This window comes from Benincasa hispida, chromosome 2 (genome assembly GCF_027475165.1).
Source record: "Benincasa hispida cultivar pf3 chromosome 2, pf3_genome.v1.1, whole genome shotgun sequence".
Classification (NCBI taxonomy): domain Eukaryota; kingdom Viridiplantae; phylum Streptophyta; class Magnoliopsida; order Cucurbitales; family Cucurbitaceae; genus Benincasa; species Benincasa hispida.
This window is the reverse complement of record NC_143479.1, coordinates 54,134,301-54,148,021: the sequence shown is the minus strand read 5'-3', so window position 1 is coordinate 54,148,021 and position 13,721 is coordinate 54,134,301. Positions and strand designations below refer to the sequence as shown.

The following is a 13,721-nucleotide window of genomic DNA, read 5'->3' as shown; positions in this document are numbered from 1 at the left end:
TTTTGTACCTGAAACCACTTCCATCTTCCATTGGTGCATGTATTTGTGATCGATTCTAGTTTTCTTAACAAAACAGTGTGAAGTTTTAAGACTGCCCTAAGAACTGCGTTGAAATATCTCGAAACTGTCTCACCAAACCTTGAAAAGTTTCTGTGTACCACTCGATTCTTGGCATCGTGTGCAAGAATGTGTAGGAATATCACAACCATCTCTTCGACGTCCATACATCTTGTTGGTTCCAAACAACCAGTCGACCGTAGCATATTACATAGAATCGTAAAGGTACGTCTATCCATTCGAGTGCTTTCACGACATGCCAAGTAACTCTCGTAAATTAGGGGAAAGAAGGTCAACTGCCTAATGCAGTGCCTAGCATATGTCGGTTGTCTCTCTATCCTTCGGTAGTTGTTCAATAACATGGTTAGTGTTATGAACAACTGTATTTGAGAGTGCAAAATAATTCTCATGATCGAAAAGAGGTCTTCAACAGTATCCATCTTTATAAGAAAATGGATGCACAAGTTGTTCCTAAAAGGGTAAGGTATTTGGCAGATTATGTTTCATGATTAAGAAAGAATAGCGAACGATGCCAAGCGTCAGTATTGGGCATATTGAGTTTTTTTCCTAAGGATAGGGTTGAGGGTATTTTAGTTAAGTCTTTTTAAGGGTCTAGTGGGGTTTTTTTTTTAAGGGCCCAATGTACCTATAATAATCTAAACTTGTCATACTCCTAGTTCCTAGGACAACAAATTTCCACCGAAAGATGTGTAAAACGATGTTTTCAAAAAAAAAAAAAATTTATATTTTCAAAACTTGGTGAACCGATTGTATGAATATTGGTGTGCAATATTTTTTTAATTCTTATATCACCGATTAGAAACTATATTTTTCAGAAATTAAACATTGGTTATAATATTAATACCATCGTTTCATTACAATTACATAATTTTTTTTAAAAAAAAATTCAATTTTGATTGTGAAACGATAGTAAGACATACTAAAATTAATCCTGAAACTAGCTTGATAATAACACACCAAAATGTATAGAATATGATCTTATTGAAGCTGGAAAAAAAAGAATTGAGATAAACATATTATTAGATAAAAAAAAATTACATAACAATTTCACCCATAATTCATCAAAAATTTGAGAAGTATCAGAGGAGGTGGAAAAAAATGAGGATCTCGCTCATGAGAAGATCCCCTCATGAGCGAGATCCTCATTGTTTTTCACCCATTGAAATGAACGAATTATTAGATAAAAAAAATTACATAACAATACTATTTCACCCATAATTCATCAAAAATTTGAGAAGTATCAGAGGACATGAAAAACAATGAGGATCTCGTTCATGAGGAGGATCTTGCTGAGCGAGATCCCCCTCATGAGCGAGATCCTCATTGTTTTTCACCCATTAAAATGAACGTATTATTAGATAAAAAAAATTACATAATAGTACTATTTCACCCATAATTCATCAAAAATTTGAGAAGTATCAGAGGAGGTGAAAAACAATGAGGATCTCGCTCATGTGGAGGATCTCGCTCATGAAGAGCGAGATTTTTTTTCACCCATTGAAATGAGCGTTTTATTAGATAAAAAAGATTACATAACAGTACTATTTCACTCATAAGTCATCAAAAATTTGAGAAGTATCAGATTAAAAAAATATAATGTCGCCAACCATTAATAAAAAAAATTTGTGAACTAGTATTTCCAAAAAATGTGACCAAAAATTAACAAAAAACATATTTTCATAAAAAAAAAAATAAGTCCTAAAAAAAGGGAGATACTCTAAACCTCAAAATAACAAACCTATTCAAACTAATTAGAAATAATTTGTGCAATTAGTTTGGACCCCACAAGAAACACAAAATAATTATAGTTAGATTAGAAATAAAATAAAATAAATTGAACTAAGGAGTAACCAACAAAAAAAAAAAAAAATTGAACTAAAGAGTAACCAACAAAAGCATACCTTTTTTAGTGGAGAAAGACAGTGAAAATATGAAATGTGGAAAAATACAGTGGAAATATAAATCGTATGTGTGGGAAGTCAGCTATAAATAGAAGAGGAAGAAAGAAGTGGTTGTTGGAGAGAGTTTGGTGTATTTATTAAAGAGTGAAATTAATTTAACATCATTAATTAAAGAATGAAATTAATTTGAGTGTTAGTTGAAAGTAAGTAGCAACCACGTTGGTAGTAAAGTCAAGTAAATACAAATAGTAAAGTCAAGTAAATAGAAATAACATATTTTCATAAAAAAAAAAAATGAGATCTCGCTCATGAGGATCTTCATGAGCGAGATCCTCATTTCTAGCGAGATTTCCTTCCAGAGCGAGATCCTCATCACAAAATTAGCGAGATTCAGCCCACATTTCTAGCGAGATTTCCTTCCAGAGCGAGATCCTCGTCACAAAATTAGCGAGATTCAGCCTACATTTCTAGCCAGATTTCCTTCTAGAGCAAGATCCTCATCACAAAATTAGCGAGATTTACTTCTAGAGCGAGATCCTCATCACAAAATTAGCGAGATTTCACTTGTCCAGGGTTGAAGTTTCGACTTATGTACAACCCTATATACATATTTTTTTCCAAGTTTTTCTTTGTTTGTGGAGTTATGTATGTCGAAACTTCAACCTACGACAACCCTAATATACATATTGTTTCCAAGTTTTTCTTTGTTTGTCGAGTTCTCAACATTCGACCTCTGCATTAATCCAATTTTCAACCCTCGACTTCTAGCAAAACAACAATATTTCTCTAATATAAAAGGTCTAATATTTCTCTAATATAATAATTTTTGAAAACAACCATATTAATATAAAAGGTCCTAGTTTTGAGGAGATAAAAAAGGAGAGTTTTGAGTGGGTAAAAAGGGGGATTTTAATAACTCATAGGTTTTCTTTATGGACTTAACAAACATGGGTAATAAATATCCACCCAACTCAACTCAACTCATACCTATTTATCAAACACCCCCTTAGTGTTTTAATATATTCATAGTATAGAGCTCGGAACAACGATTCCAACACCTCTTGAAACACTCAAATCAAAGCTAAAATGAAGACGATATGACCGAAACAAGTCTATAGATAAAATATTGTGGTGGATGACGTGACATAACCAGACCATTTGCATGTAGACATGTGGCAGCATATTGGTTGAATGGTTGATCATTAAGAGATTAATATATGATGAACTTTTGATTTTTGGATTGATTTAAAATAAAAAAATTGAAATTTAAAAGAAATTTAAAAGGAAAATAAATTTAATATTATTTTATGTTTGTAACGGCTAGTTTTTTACACATGGTATGTTTTTTATTTTTGGATTGACTTTAAAGAGAATGAATTTAAAAAGAAAATGAATTAAAAGAAAAATAAATTTAATATTATTTTATGTTTGTGCCTAACGGCTAGTTTTTAACACATTGTATGTTTTTTTATTTTTTGGATTAATTTTAAAAAGAAAATGAATTTCAAAAGAAAAGGAATTTAATATTATATTTTGTTTGTATCTAACGACTAATTTAGTTTAAAATCTCCACCATTGATTTTTCTTTTCCAAAATCCAATGGTCCAAATTAATTGTGGTTTCTAAAAATTTTTCCATCTCTATATAAACCATCTTCCTCTCCAAATTTTAAACCAACAAATTTTACATTTCATAATCCTCCAAAACTCAAAAGTTCCATTGTTGCTCTCTCTAAGTTCCCAATTTTTTTTTCTTTTCATCTTATTCTTGAGAGAGTGTTATTGTATTGTGAGGATAAACTTGTTGAGTGCTTAAACTTGTAAATCCACTCTAGTGAGAGTTGTATTGTGTTCTTAAAAAATTCCAACATTTGTAACGGTTTGATCCTAAACCGTGGAAAGGATCGGGTTTGCTCTTGAACCCGTAAAAGGAGCGGTGGTGTAACGGTTGGGCTCTAATCCGTGGAAAGAGTCGAAAAGATTTTATTCAAATTCCCAAGAGGCGCTTGGGGAGTGGAGTAGGTCGAGTTTGACCGAACCACTATAAAAATTACGGTGTCTTCTTCTCTAACTCTTTCCTTTTTATTTTTGCAATTAATTTAAGCAATTTATTGTATGTTTTAGTTTGTTTTTATTTATTTGCTAAAATTTGATAGAATTAAATTATCACATTTTTTGTCACCTTATTTGTTGCATAAATTGAATTTTTCTTATTATTTATAAAATATATTAATTAGTTTAATTAGATTAATTTAGAAAAAAAGTTTAATTAAACCCTATTCACCCCTCTAGAGTTGCTCGATCCAACATCAATCTCAAGTTTGACAGGATTATTTTCCTCAATGATTGTGTTGTCTAGCTGAGATTGATTTGCTAATTTATCTATGTGATTGTTGACGGTTTGTTATTCTATATATATATAGTGAGAGTGTGTGTGAGGGGTAACATGTGCATTAATTGCACTGATTTTTTTTAATAACCATATGTCACACACTACATAAAGATATATATATATTTTAATTCATTTTGTTTTTAAATTAAAACTAAACAAAAACTACGCGTCCATCACCTGTCACTCCTTTATTGCTTCACATGTTAACTTATATATATACATATGTGTCTGGACACTTAAATTATTTGATTGTCAGATTTTTTTCGTTAAAATTGTTTTGATTATATCTTCTTCATTTGAGTTACGATTTGATTGAGTCAAATTGTATTGAAACCACTGTTCAAAGCTCTATACAATAAACCCTTTCAAACACTAAAATTGTTGGTGAATAAAAATATACTTGTCATTATTAAAATATTAGTTAATTATTTTATAAAAAATAATTAATTTAGGATTAAGATCCAGAAACCAATAAAAATTTTATTAGACAAATAAAACATTATAGGTAAGTTCTAGGTTCCCATCAAGTTTTTGTTTTTCCTTATTTTTAATAGGTGGCATATAATAAAAGAAAAAAACTTGAAAGGAAAAAAAAAACCAACATAAGCATTGCTCAACTGCAATGAATTTATACCATCAATTTCGCTGCGGTGATTCTACCCACCTGTTAAAATAATAATAACAAGAGAAAAATACCTTTTTGTTCTCTAGGTTTTAGGTCTAGTTTCTATTTGGTCCCTAGATTTTCAAATGTTACACATTTAGTTCTTAAGTTTTGAGTTTAGTTTCAATTTAGTCCTAAATTTCAAAATGCTATAATTTTACTGTTGGCATTTGAGTTTTGCTTCAATTTAGTTCTTATGTTTCAAGATTATATTTTTAACATCGATCTTTCACTAAATACGTACTTTCCTTTTTTAGAGTTAGTTTATGTTAATAAATTAAAAATCGTTAAAAAAATATAATTAATTAAGTTTCACTATTTTTATCACTTTTAAAATTAAATCTAAGATTTCACTTCATATCTATTTTTAATTTTAATAGAAAGTGACATCAATGTGAGTATTTAATGAAATTTTGAGTTAAAAATGTTAAATTTTGAAATTCGAGGACGAAATTAAAAGAAAACTCAAATCTCAAGAGTATACAACATTGTGATACTTAGAGACTAAATTGAAACTAAACTCAAAACTTAAGAACTAAATGTATAACATTTTAAAATTTAAGGACCAAATAAAAATTAGACAAAAATCTAGAGACAAAAAGATATTATTCCTTAATAACAATAATAAAAATCTCAAATTTTCACTATAAATGGGAGCCAATTGTAAATTGCAGTGGCATCTTCCACAAACTCCACTTCTTTCCTCCTTTTTACTCATTGGCTTTGTTTATTATTCTTCCCTTCCATCTCTTAGCCTAGAGAATAACAATATGGCAGAAGTTGCAAATCGGCCATTGTTTCCTATGCCTTTTCCAGTCATCTTCTTGGTTTTGTCAATCATTTCTGGGTTTGGAATAACTCCCTCTCAGGCAGCTTCCCAAATCAGAAACCATACATGGGAAATTGACTACATGTTTTGGTCCCCAGACTGTGTCGAAAACATCATCATGGGAATCAACGGCCAATTTCCCGGTCCAACGATTAGAGCCAACGTTAGCGACACTATCATTGTACATGTGAATAACAAGCTCTCCACCGAAGGCGTCGTTATTCACTGGCATGGAATCCTGCAGCGGGGAACTCCCTGGGCCGATGGCACTGCTTCCATCTCACAATGTGCCATTAACCCAGGTGAAAACTTCACTTACCAGTTCGTAGTGGATAAGGTGAATGATTTAAAATGTTAATGCCAATGGAAGTGTTATAATGTCTTTGATAAAATTTATTTGTTTGTTGAACTTTTTTTCGCAGGCTGGGACATATTTCTATCATGGTCATTTAGGGATGCAAAGATCAGCAGGGTTGTATGGATCCTTGATAGTGGATTTAGAAGAAGGAAAGAAAGAGCCCTTCGACTATGACGAAGAGATCAACTTATTGCTTAGTGATTGGTGGCATAAAAGTGTTCACAAACAAGAAGTTGGTCTGAACTCTAATCCATTCCGTTGGATTGGAGAGCCCGAGGTAGTACTTTATGTATTATCTAGCAAATTATGCAGATTGACAATCAAATATCATATTTTGTTCAATTATATTGATACATATTCATGTATAGTTTCTTGGTTAAATTCATAAAACAAAAACTAGTTTTCAATTTTCTTTTTCAAAATTTGACTTATTTTTTAAAACATTGATAGAAAGTGAATCATATAACAATGAAACTTAGAGGTGAAAAAGTATTTTAAGCCTGAATTTTTAAAGTAAACAAAAAACAATTCCTTCATTTAGTAATTATTTGATTTTTTTATAAAGTAAGTTGATTTCCTCCCAATGTTATATTCTATAAATAAAAGTAATTTTTTGAAAACGGATTTTTTTAGTTTTCAAAACTTGATCTGATTTTTTAAAACATTGATAGAAAACATACAACAAAGCAAGAAATTTAGAAGTGAAAAAATTATTTATAGGCTTAATTTTCAAAAATTAAAAACCAAAAACTAAGATCTCATTTGTAACCATTTCAACAGAGTAATTATTTATAAACTTAATTTTTAAAAATTAATAACCAAAAACTAAGATCCCATTTATAACCATTTCAACATAATTATTTATAGGCTTAATTTTCAAAAATTAAAAATAAAAAACTAAGATCCCATTTGTAACTATTTCAACAGAGTCTAAATAGTTACCAAAAATGTTGAATTACCACCTTAATAATCATCCAAACAAACTTTTCAACTTATGTTGTTTTAGACATGAGAAAATGTTGACAGATTTCATTTTTAATATTCAAAATGTTTCCTGCTTTACCGCAAAAAAAAAAAAAAATGTCAATAAAATATTCTCTCCTCTCTCTAATATTTCAACATTTCCATCTTTGAAGTTTGTGTGAATTTTATTATTATTTTTTTTTTGGGGGGAAAAAACCATAATTGAATTAGAAATCTTAGTCTTCGGGTGCTCAATTAAAGTAATCAAACTCGTAATAAGTAATACAACCTTCCTTCTTAGGATTAGAGGTGGAAGAGAGAACTTTTAAAGAAAATTTGGATATAATACAAGAACCTAAACTTACGATCTTTGCATATAATAAATTCCAGAATTTTAAAAAACGTCGGACAAGTTAAAAATGATTATTAGATATAGAATTAAAAGTTCAACAACTTATTAAAAACTTTTAAAGTTCAAAGTTCTATTAGATTCAAATTTAAAAGTTCAATTATAAACTTGGTAAGAATTTAGAAAATAATTTATGGATTGACTTGAGCATTATTCAACTAGTAATATCATTGATCAAGAGTTCAAATATTCAAATCTTTCCTCCGACATATTGGTTGAACTCTACAAATAAATAATATGAAAAACCTAATTTACTCTCTTTTTTTAAGTTAATTATTAATTATATAGTCATGTTATGCCTACTGATTTTTCAAAGGTTGGCTCCAAATTTTGAGTTTTATAATGATTTGTGGCATTAACAATAATGTAGGGAAAATCCATGTGACACATTTCTTGAAATTTAGACAAAATGACATAATTTAAAGCTGATTGAAAAAAGAAAGAGTTGATTGAAAAAACTTGATTGGTGGGCATAAAAATTATCCCCATCCTTTCTTAATTACCCCACCCAATCAAAATCCTCAATCTATCTGGCCTTGAAAAGATTATCAAATATAATCTAACTAGTGTTATATATATACATATGAACACACATCCATTTTATTGTTAATCCATTTAATAACCGTCTAAATAAAGGATTGTTTTCAAATATAAGAAAATGAATCAAAATATTTATAAAAATAACAAAATTTTACTGTCATTTTACTGCGATAGATCGCGATAAACTACTATCTATGTCTATAATTATATCTATCACGGTCTATCACAGATAGACAGTAATATTTTAGTCTTATTTATAAAATTTTTTAACAGTTTTGTCATTTAAAATAATTTTCTTTAAACTAAACAAACTTAAAGAGGTTAAGTATTCCAAACTATATAATTCAAGATTAAAAATACACAAAGCTCAAAATATATATATAAAAAATAAAAAACACATAAATGTCAAAGAAAAAAACAAAAACAAAAACAAAAAACACACACATCTTTTTGAGACGTGTGTGTAATTTAAGGTGTAATTTCCAACAAAAGAATACGTGCTGAACAAAAACATTCCCCCTTTTTCTAAACTCCTTCCTTGCTTGAAATATGGTTTTTGTTATATATTAATTATTTTTTATATTAGACTACTATTGTATAAATTCTTTTTTTCGAAAGTTTAAATTAGTGATGTGTAAATTTTTTTTTTTTAATTTCAAATTATATATGCGTGAGAGAGAAACTATGATATTGTATATTTTTTTAAACATATTACAATATTACCCTCAATCTTATATAAACATTTAAAAAACTACTCTTAGAATAGAAATTCTAAAATATTGGATGAAAAGCAAGAACTAAATTGAGATTTGAACATTGTCACACCATTCTAAATTACAGTTGTACCCATACCGTCAACTAGTCCCAATTTGCTTTCAAACAGTTAAGATTTTATTTGGTGACCATTTTGTTTTTTGTTTTTGTTTTGAAAATTAAGCCTATGAATACTATTTCCACCTCCAAATTTCTTTCTTTGTTATCTACTTTTCAGGTTTAAAAAACCAAGCCAAATTTTGAGAACTAAAAAAAGTAGTTTTCAAAAGGTTGTTTTTGTTTTTGGAATTTGGTTAAACTTAATTTTCAAAAAAAAAAAAAAAATTGTTACCAAACAGGGCCTTTGTTTTTTGTTTTTATTTTTGAAATTAAATCTATGGACATACTTCCACCTAGAGATGTCCACGGGGTAGGGTCAAGGATGCCAATCCCCATCCCCATCCCCATCTCCACTCTTCATTTCATTCCCCATTCTCGTGAAATTCCTCACAAGCATTGGGGTGGGATTCCCCGTGGGAAAATTTTCCCATTACTTTTTTTTTTTTTTTTTTGTAAAAAGTCAATTAATTTAAATAATTAATGTGAGCCAATTTTAATTAAATAATTTACTTTATCAATAAATTGTTTATTATGGTACATGACAATTTTAATTTTAATTAAATAATTAACTTTATCACTAAATTGTTTATTATGGTTAGTTTTACATGACAAATTGATTTAAAAATAAATTACTCAAAGTTTGCCTAAAAAAACTAATTAATTTTTTTTTGGTAGAAAGAAATAAATATAAATCAAATTATTCACATATATAATCTTCAATTTAAACATATGCATTATCTTTCTCAATAAATAATCAAATTTGAAATTTATATGCAATATTTATATAATAATAATAACAACATAACATTAGATAACTATACTAAATAAATATGTAGAAGCTAATTGGGGTGGGAGCTGGGAATACATTCCCCACCCTCGTCCCCATTTAGTTATCGGAAAATTTTTCCCCCACTCCCTCCCCCATTCCCCACCTAATCGAGGAATCCCCACCCCGATGGGGAAATTGAACATCTCTAGTTCCACCTCTAAATTTCTTACTTTGTTATTTATTTTTTACTAATGCTTTAAAAAACCAAGTCAAATTTTGAAAACAAAAAAAAAGTAGATTTTCAAAAGTTGTTTTGTTTTTAGAATTTGACTAAAAATTCAAATGTAAATCAATGTAAGAAGTGTGAAGGAAATAGACTTAAATTAAAAACAAAAATAAAACAAAAATGAAATGATTATCAAACGAGGTCTAAATAGTTATAAAAAGTGACCTAAATGATTTCTATTCCATAACTAGTTTTGAAATATTTATAAAACGTCAAAGATAATATCATAACTTTGAAAAGAAATAAACGATACATAATATATATCGCAACCGTACATAAGGTACTTTGTTTATTTTATTTTTCAGAGCATACTGATAAATGGGAGAGGGCAATTCAATTGTTCAATTGCAGCTAAATACAACAACAATTTGGAGCAATGTGAGTTGAAAGAAAATGAAGAATGTGCACCATTTATTCTCCAAGTCAAACCCAAGAAGACTTATAGGATAAGAATTGCAAGTACCACTTCATTGTCTGCCCTCAACTTAGCCATTGGGGTAACTCTCTCTTCTCTCTTATTCAAGAAAAATCCAAATTCAACTTGAATAATTATCTCTATTTTATTCAAAAAGGAAAAGAAAAATTAAAACAATCATACTCACTAGATGCATAATAGCAAACTTAATCTCCTTAAATTGAATTTTGAGCTTTACGTTAAAAGTTTTGTGTTTAATAGATTCTTGAAAATTTTCAAAATTTTCAAAATTGATTGATCTATTAGTTATAAATTCAAACTTTTATACCTAACGAGATTATGAACGTTCAACTTTGAATTTATTGATCTCTAAATTTTAAAATCTTATCAAAGTTTAGATTCTGAATTTGTAGTTTTAATTTTTTTAAAACCTTATGTAGAATAAAAAAAAATTTCTGTAGACTAAATGGGGTTCCTCGGCCCCATTAGTCTTTCTTTATTATTAATTTTATGTTATGTAGTTGTTGTTATTATTGTTGTATTACAATTTCAAATTTTATTCTTTGATGATTAACCTAGTGAATATGATTGAATCAAATATTTACATTCAGATTATATATATGAATAAGGGTAATTGTTTTAAATAGTAAAACTACTGAAAATATTTTGACAAACATCGATAACTAATGACATTTTGTTATATTTACAATAAATTGGTTCATTTTTCTTTATAATAGCCTTATGAATAATTTGATTAATAATTATTTCCTTTGACTAAAAAATTAGAGTGATTTATCTATGAAGTGAGTGATTTAACATCTAAAGCTTTTCCATAGTAGTTTGATTTGAGTTGACTGATTTTAAAGAAAAATAAAATAAGAAAAAATTCTCCATGAGAAACTCGATCGCCATAAATTTACCAAGGAAAATTTTACAAAGATGAAGCATATGGGAGTGAGGATGGGGTAGGAAGCCATCTTCGACACAATGGAAAATTTTGAAGTAGCATGCTCGTGTATTATAACCAAATCACTCCTACCTTCCATTGTACTAAAAAAATATTCTGAAGAAAAAAAAAGTAATAAATTAAATTGAAAAATTATTAAGAACATTATGATTTTACCTAAAACAAACTAATGATCCTTTTCAATGTTCTAGCTCATCAATTTTTCTCATTCTTTTCTTGTATTTAAATAATAATAATAAAATAAAAATGATAATTTGTTTAATCATTTTTCTTTTCTTCTTCAGAATCATTCTTTGTTAGTGGTAGAAGCCGACGGTAACTACGTTGCGCCATTTGTAACCTACGATATCGACATTTATTCCGGCGAGTCCTACTCCGTCCTCATCACCACCAACCAAGACCCAGCACAGAACTACTGGGTTTCCGTCGGCGTCCGTGGGCGGCTTCCCGAAACGGCGCCTGCACTGACGCTCCTCAACTACCTCCCCAACTCCGTCGACAAATTACCCATTTCTCCGCCGCCGGAAACCCCCAAATGGGACGATTTCGCCCGAAGCAAACGCTTCACAGGCAGAATCTTAGCCACCGAAGACATCCCAAAGCCACCGGTAAACTTCAACCGCCGCATCTTCCTCCTCAACACGCAAAATCTAATGAAGGGTGGCTCTATAAAATGGGCAATCAACAACGTATCTTTAGTCCTCCCCTCAACGCCGTACCTTGGCGCCATTAAAATCGGTCTAAAAACCACCTTCGACCAGAATCCCCCACCGGAAACATTCCCGGAGGACTACGACATCAACAAGCCACCGCCGAACCCAAACACGACGACCGGAAACGGCGTTTATAAGTTCGAATTGGGGGAAGTAGTGGATGTGATTCTACAAAATGCCAATATGTTAAAAGAGAACACAAGCGACATTCACCCTTGGCATTTGCACGGGCATGATTTTTGGGTTTTGGGGTATGGAGAGGGGAAATTTTCCGCCGACGTGGATGAGAATAATTTGAATCTGGAAAATCCGCCGCTGAAGAACACGGTGGTGATATTCCCACGTGGGTGGACGGCGATTCGATTCGTAGCGGATAATCCAGGCGTTTGGGCGTTCCATTGCCACATTGAACCTCATTTGCATATGGGAATGGGGGTTATTTTCGCTGAAGAAGTTCATAGGGTCGGGACAATTCCGACGCATGCTCTGGCTTGCGGCGGCATTGCGAGAACGCTAATCTATAGACCTGCAACAAAACCCTAGAATTGAAATCCCTAAAATACCCTTGAAAACTCATTGAAATGTGGTTGTTTAGGGTTTGTGGAAGCAAGTTAATCTTTTCTAGTGTTATGTTTGTGTGCACAAATTTTTTTTTTAGAAAAATAACATTTGGGTGGTGGTAGACTAGTTTGAAGCTTGTTCAAAATTTAGGTCACGTACTTTTAAGAAATCTTAAATTTTGTTTCTACTATTTTCTTGTCGTTGACGTTTTTGTAAACTTTTTATTATTGTTGACCAACACATTTTGACCCATTACAAATTACCACATCATTAGTTTAAATTAATGATTGATAAATTTTTTGACCAATTACAAATTTACACGTGTCTTCAAATTAAATTAAAAGATATACAAGTTGGCAAATCAAATAATGCCACTTGTTTAAGCATTGATTTATCGGGCAATGTTAGCTCATACAATCAAATTGTGCCAAGTGATTATTGGATCAGCCTGGGTTTATTATAATATATTGGGTCAAACTTAAATAAAAGTCTATTAAAAATAACTTAAATTAGGGGGTTCTATATAAAAGGCCTTAAAAATAGGCTCATATTACGTTAATGTCTTATCATTTCATTTTTTACAAAAAAAAGACCAATTGACCTCTCTATTTTCACTAATATTTGTGGTTATCCATGCATATATTCTCCCATCACGTGCTTCAAGGCTATTTCTTCCTTCTTTCTCTCTTTTATCCTTTCTCTTTCCTCTCTTGTCTCTTTCCGACGGTGTGAGTTGCAAGCGGGAGCTTGAAGACGCGGAGCGAGCACGGGACAACACGAACAACGTGGGGCAATCGACATGCGGATGACATGGGCGAACTCTAAGCGAACAAACTTGGAGCAAAAGAACATCGACGATGGACTTGGAGCGAATGAACGACGATGGCGGACTCAGAGCAAACGAACGACACGGTGGATTCAGTGCAGACGAGCGACGAACCTGATTCAACTTTTAGTTTTATTTTTTTTCCTATTTTTATATATACGGTGATATATATGTACTT

General features: G+C 30.5%; 1 protein-coding gene across 1 annotated transcript; it reads left to right on the top strand.

Annotated features, from left to right (window-relative positions):
* The first annotated feature begins 5,735 nt into the window (after positions 1-5,735).
* LOC120071718 (L-ascorbate oxidase-like) lies at positions 5,736-12,969 on the top strand. The gene is made up of 4 exons (XM_039024100.2): positions 5,736-6,200; positions 6,286-6,498; positions 10,367-10,558; positions 11,728-12,969. Exons 1-4 carry the CDS (start codon positions 5,805-5,807, stop codon positions 12,697-12,699), a joined length of 1,773 nt encoding a protein of 590 aa, XP_038880028.1. The 5' UTR covers positions 5,736-5,804; the 3' UTR covers positions 12,700-12,969.
* The last annotated feature ends 752 nt before the right edge of the window (positions 12,970-13,721 follow it).

What these genes read in the sequence shown, in the direction of transcription:
- LOC120071718 (XM_039024100.2), top strand. Translation starts at nt 5,805, where the DNA reads ATGGCAGAAGTTGCAAATCGGCCATTGTTTCCTATGCCTTTTCCAGTC. An exon ending in ACCAGTTCGTAGTGGATAAG is followed by an intron (nt 6,201 to 6,285) that starts GTGAATGATTTA and finishes TTTTTTTCGCAG; the next exon opens with GCTGGGACATATTTCTATCA. An exon ending in GTTGGATTGGAGAGCCCGAG is followed by an intron (nt 6,499 to 10,366) that starts GTAGTACTTTAT and finishes TTTATTTTTCAG; the next exon opens with AGCATACTGATAAATGGGAG.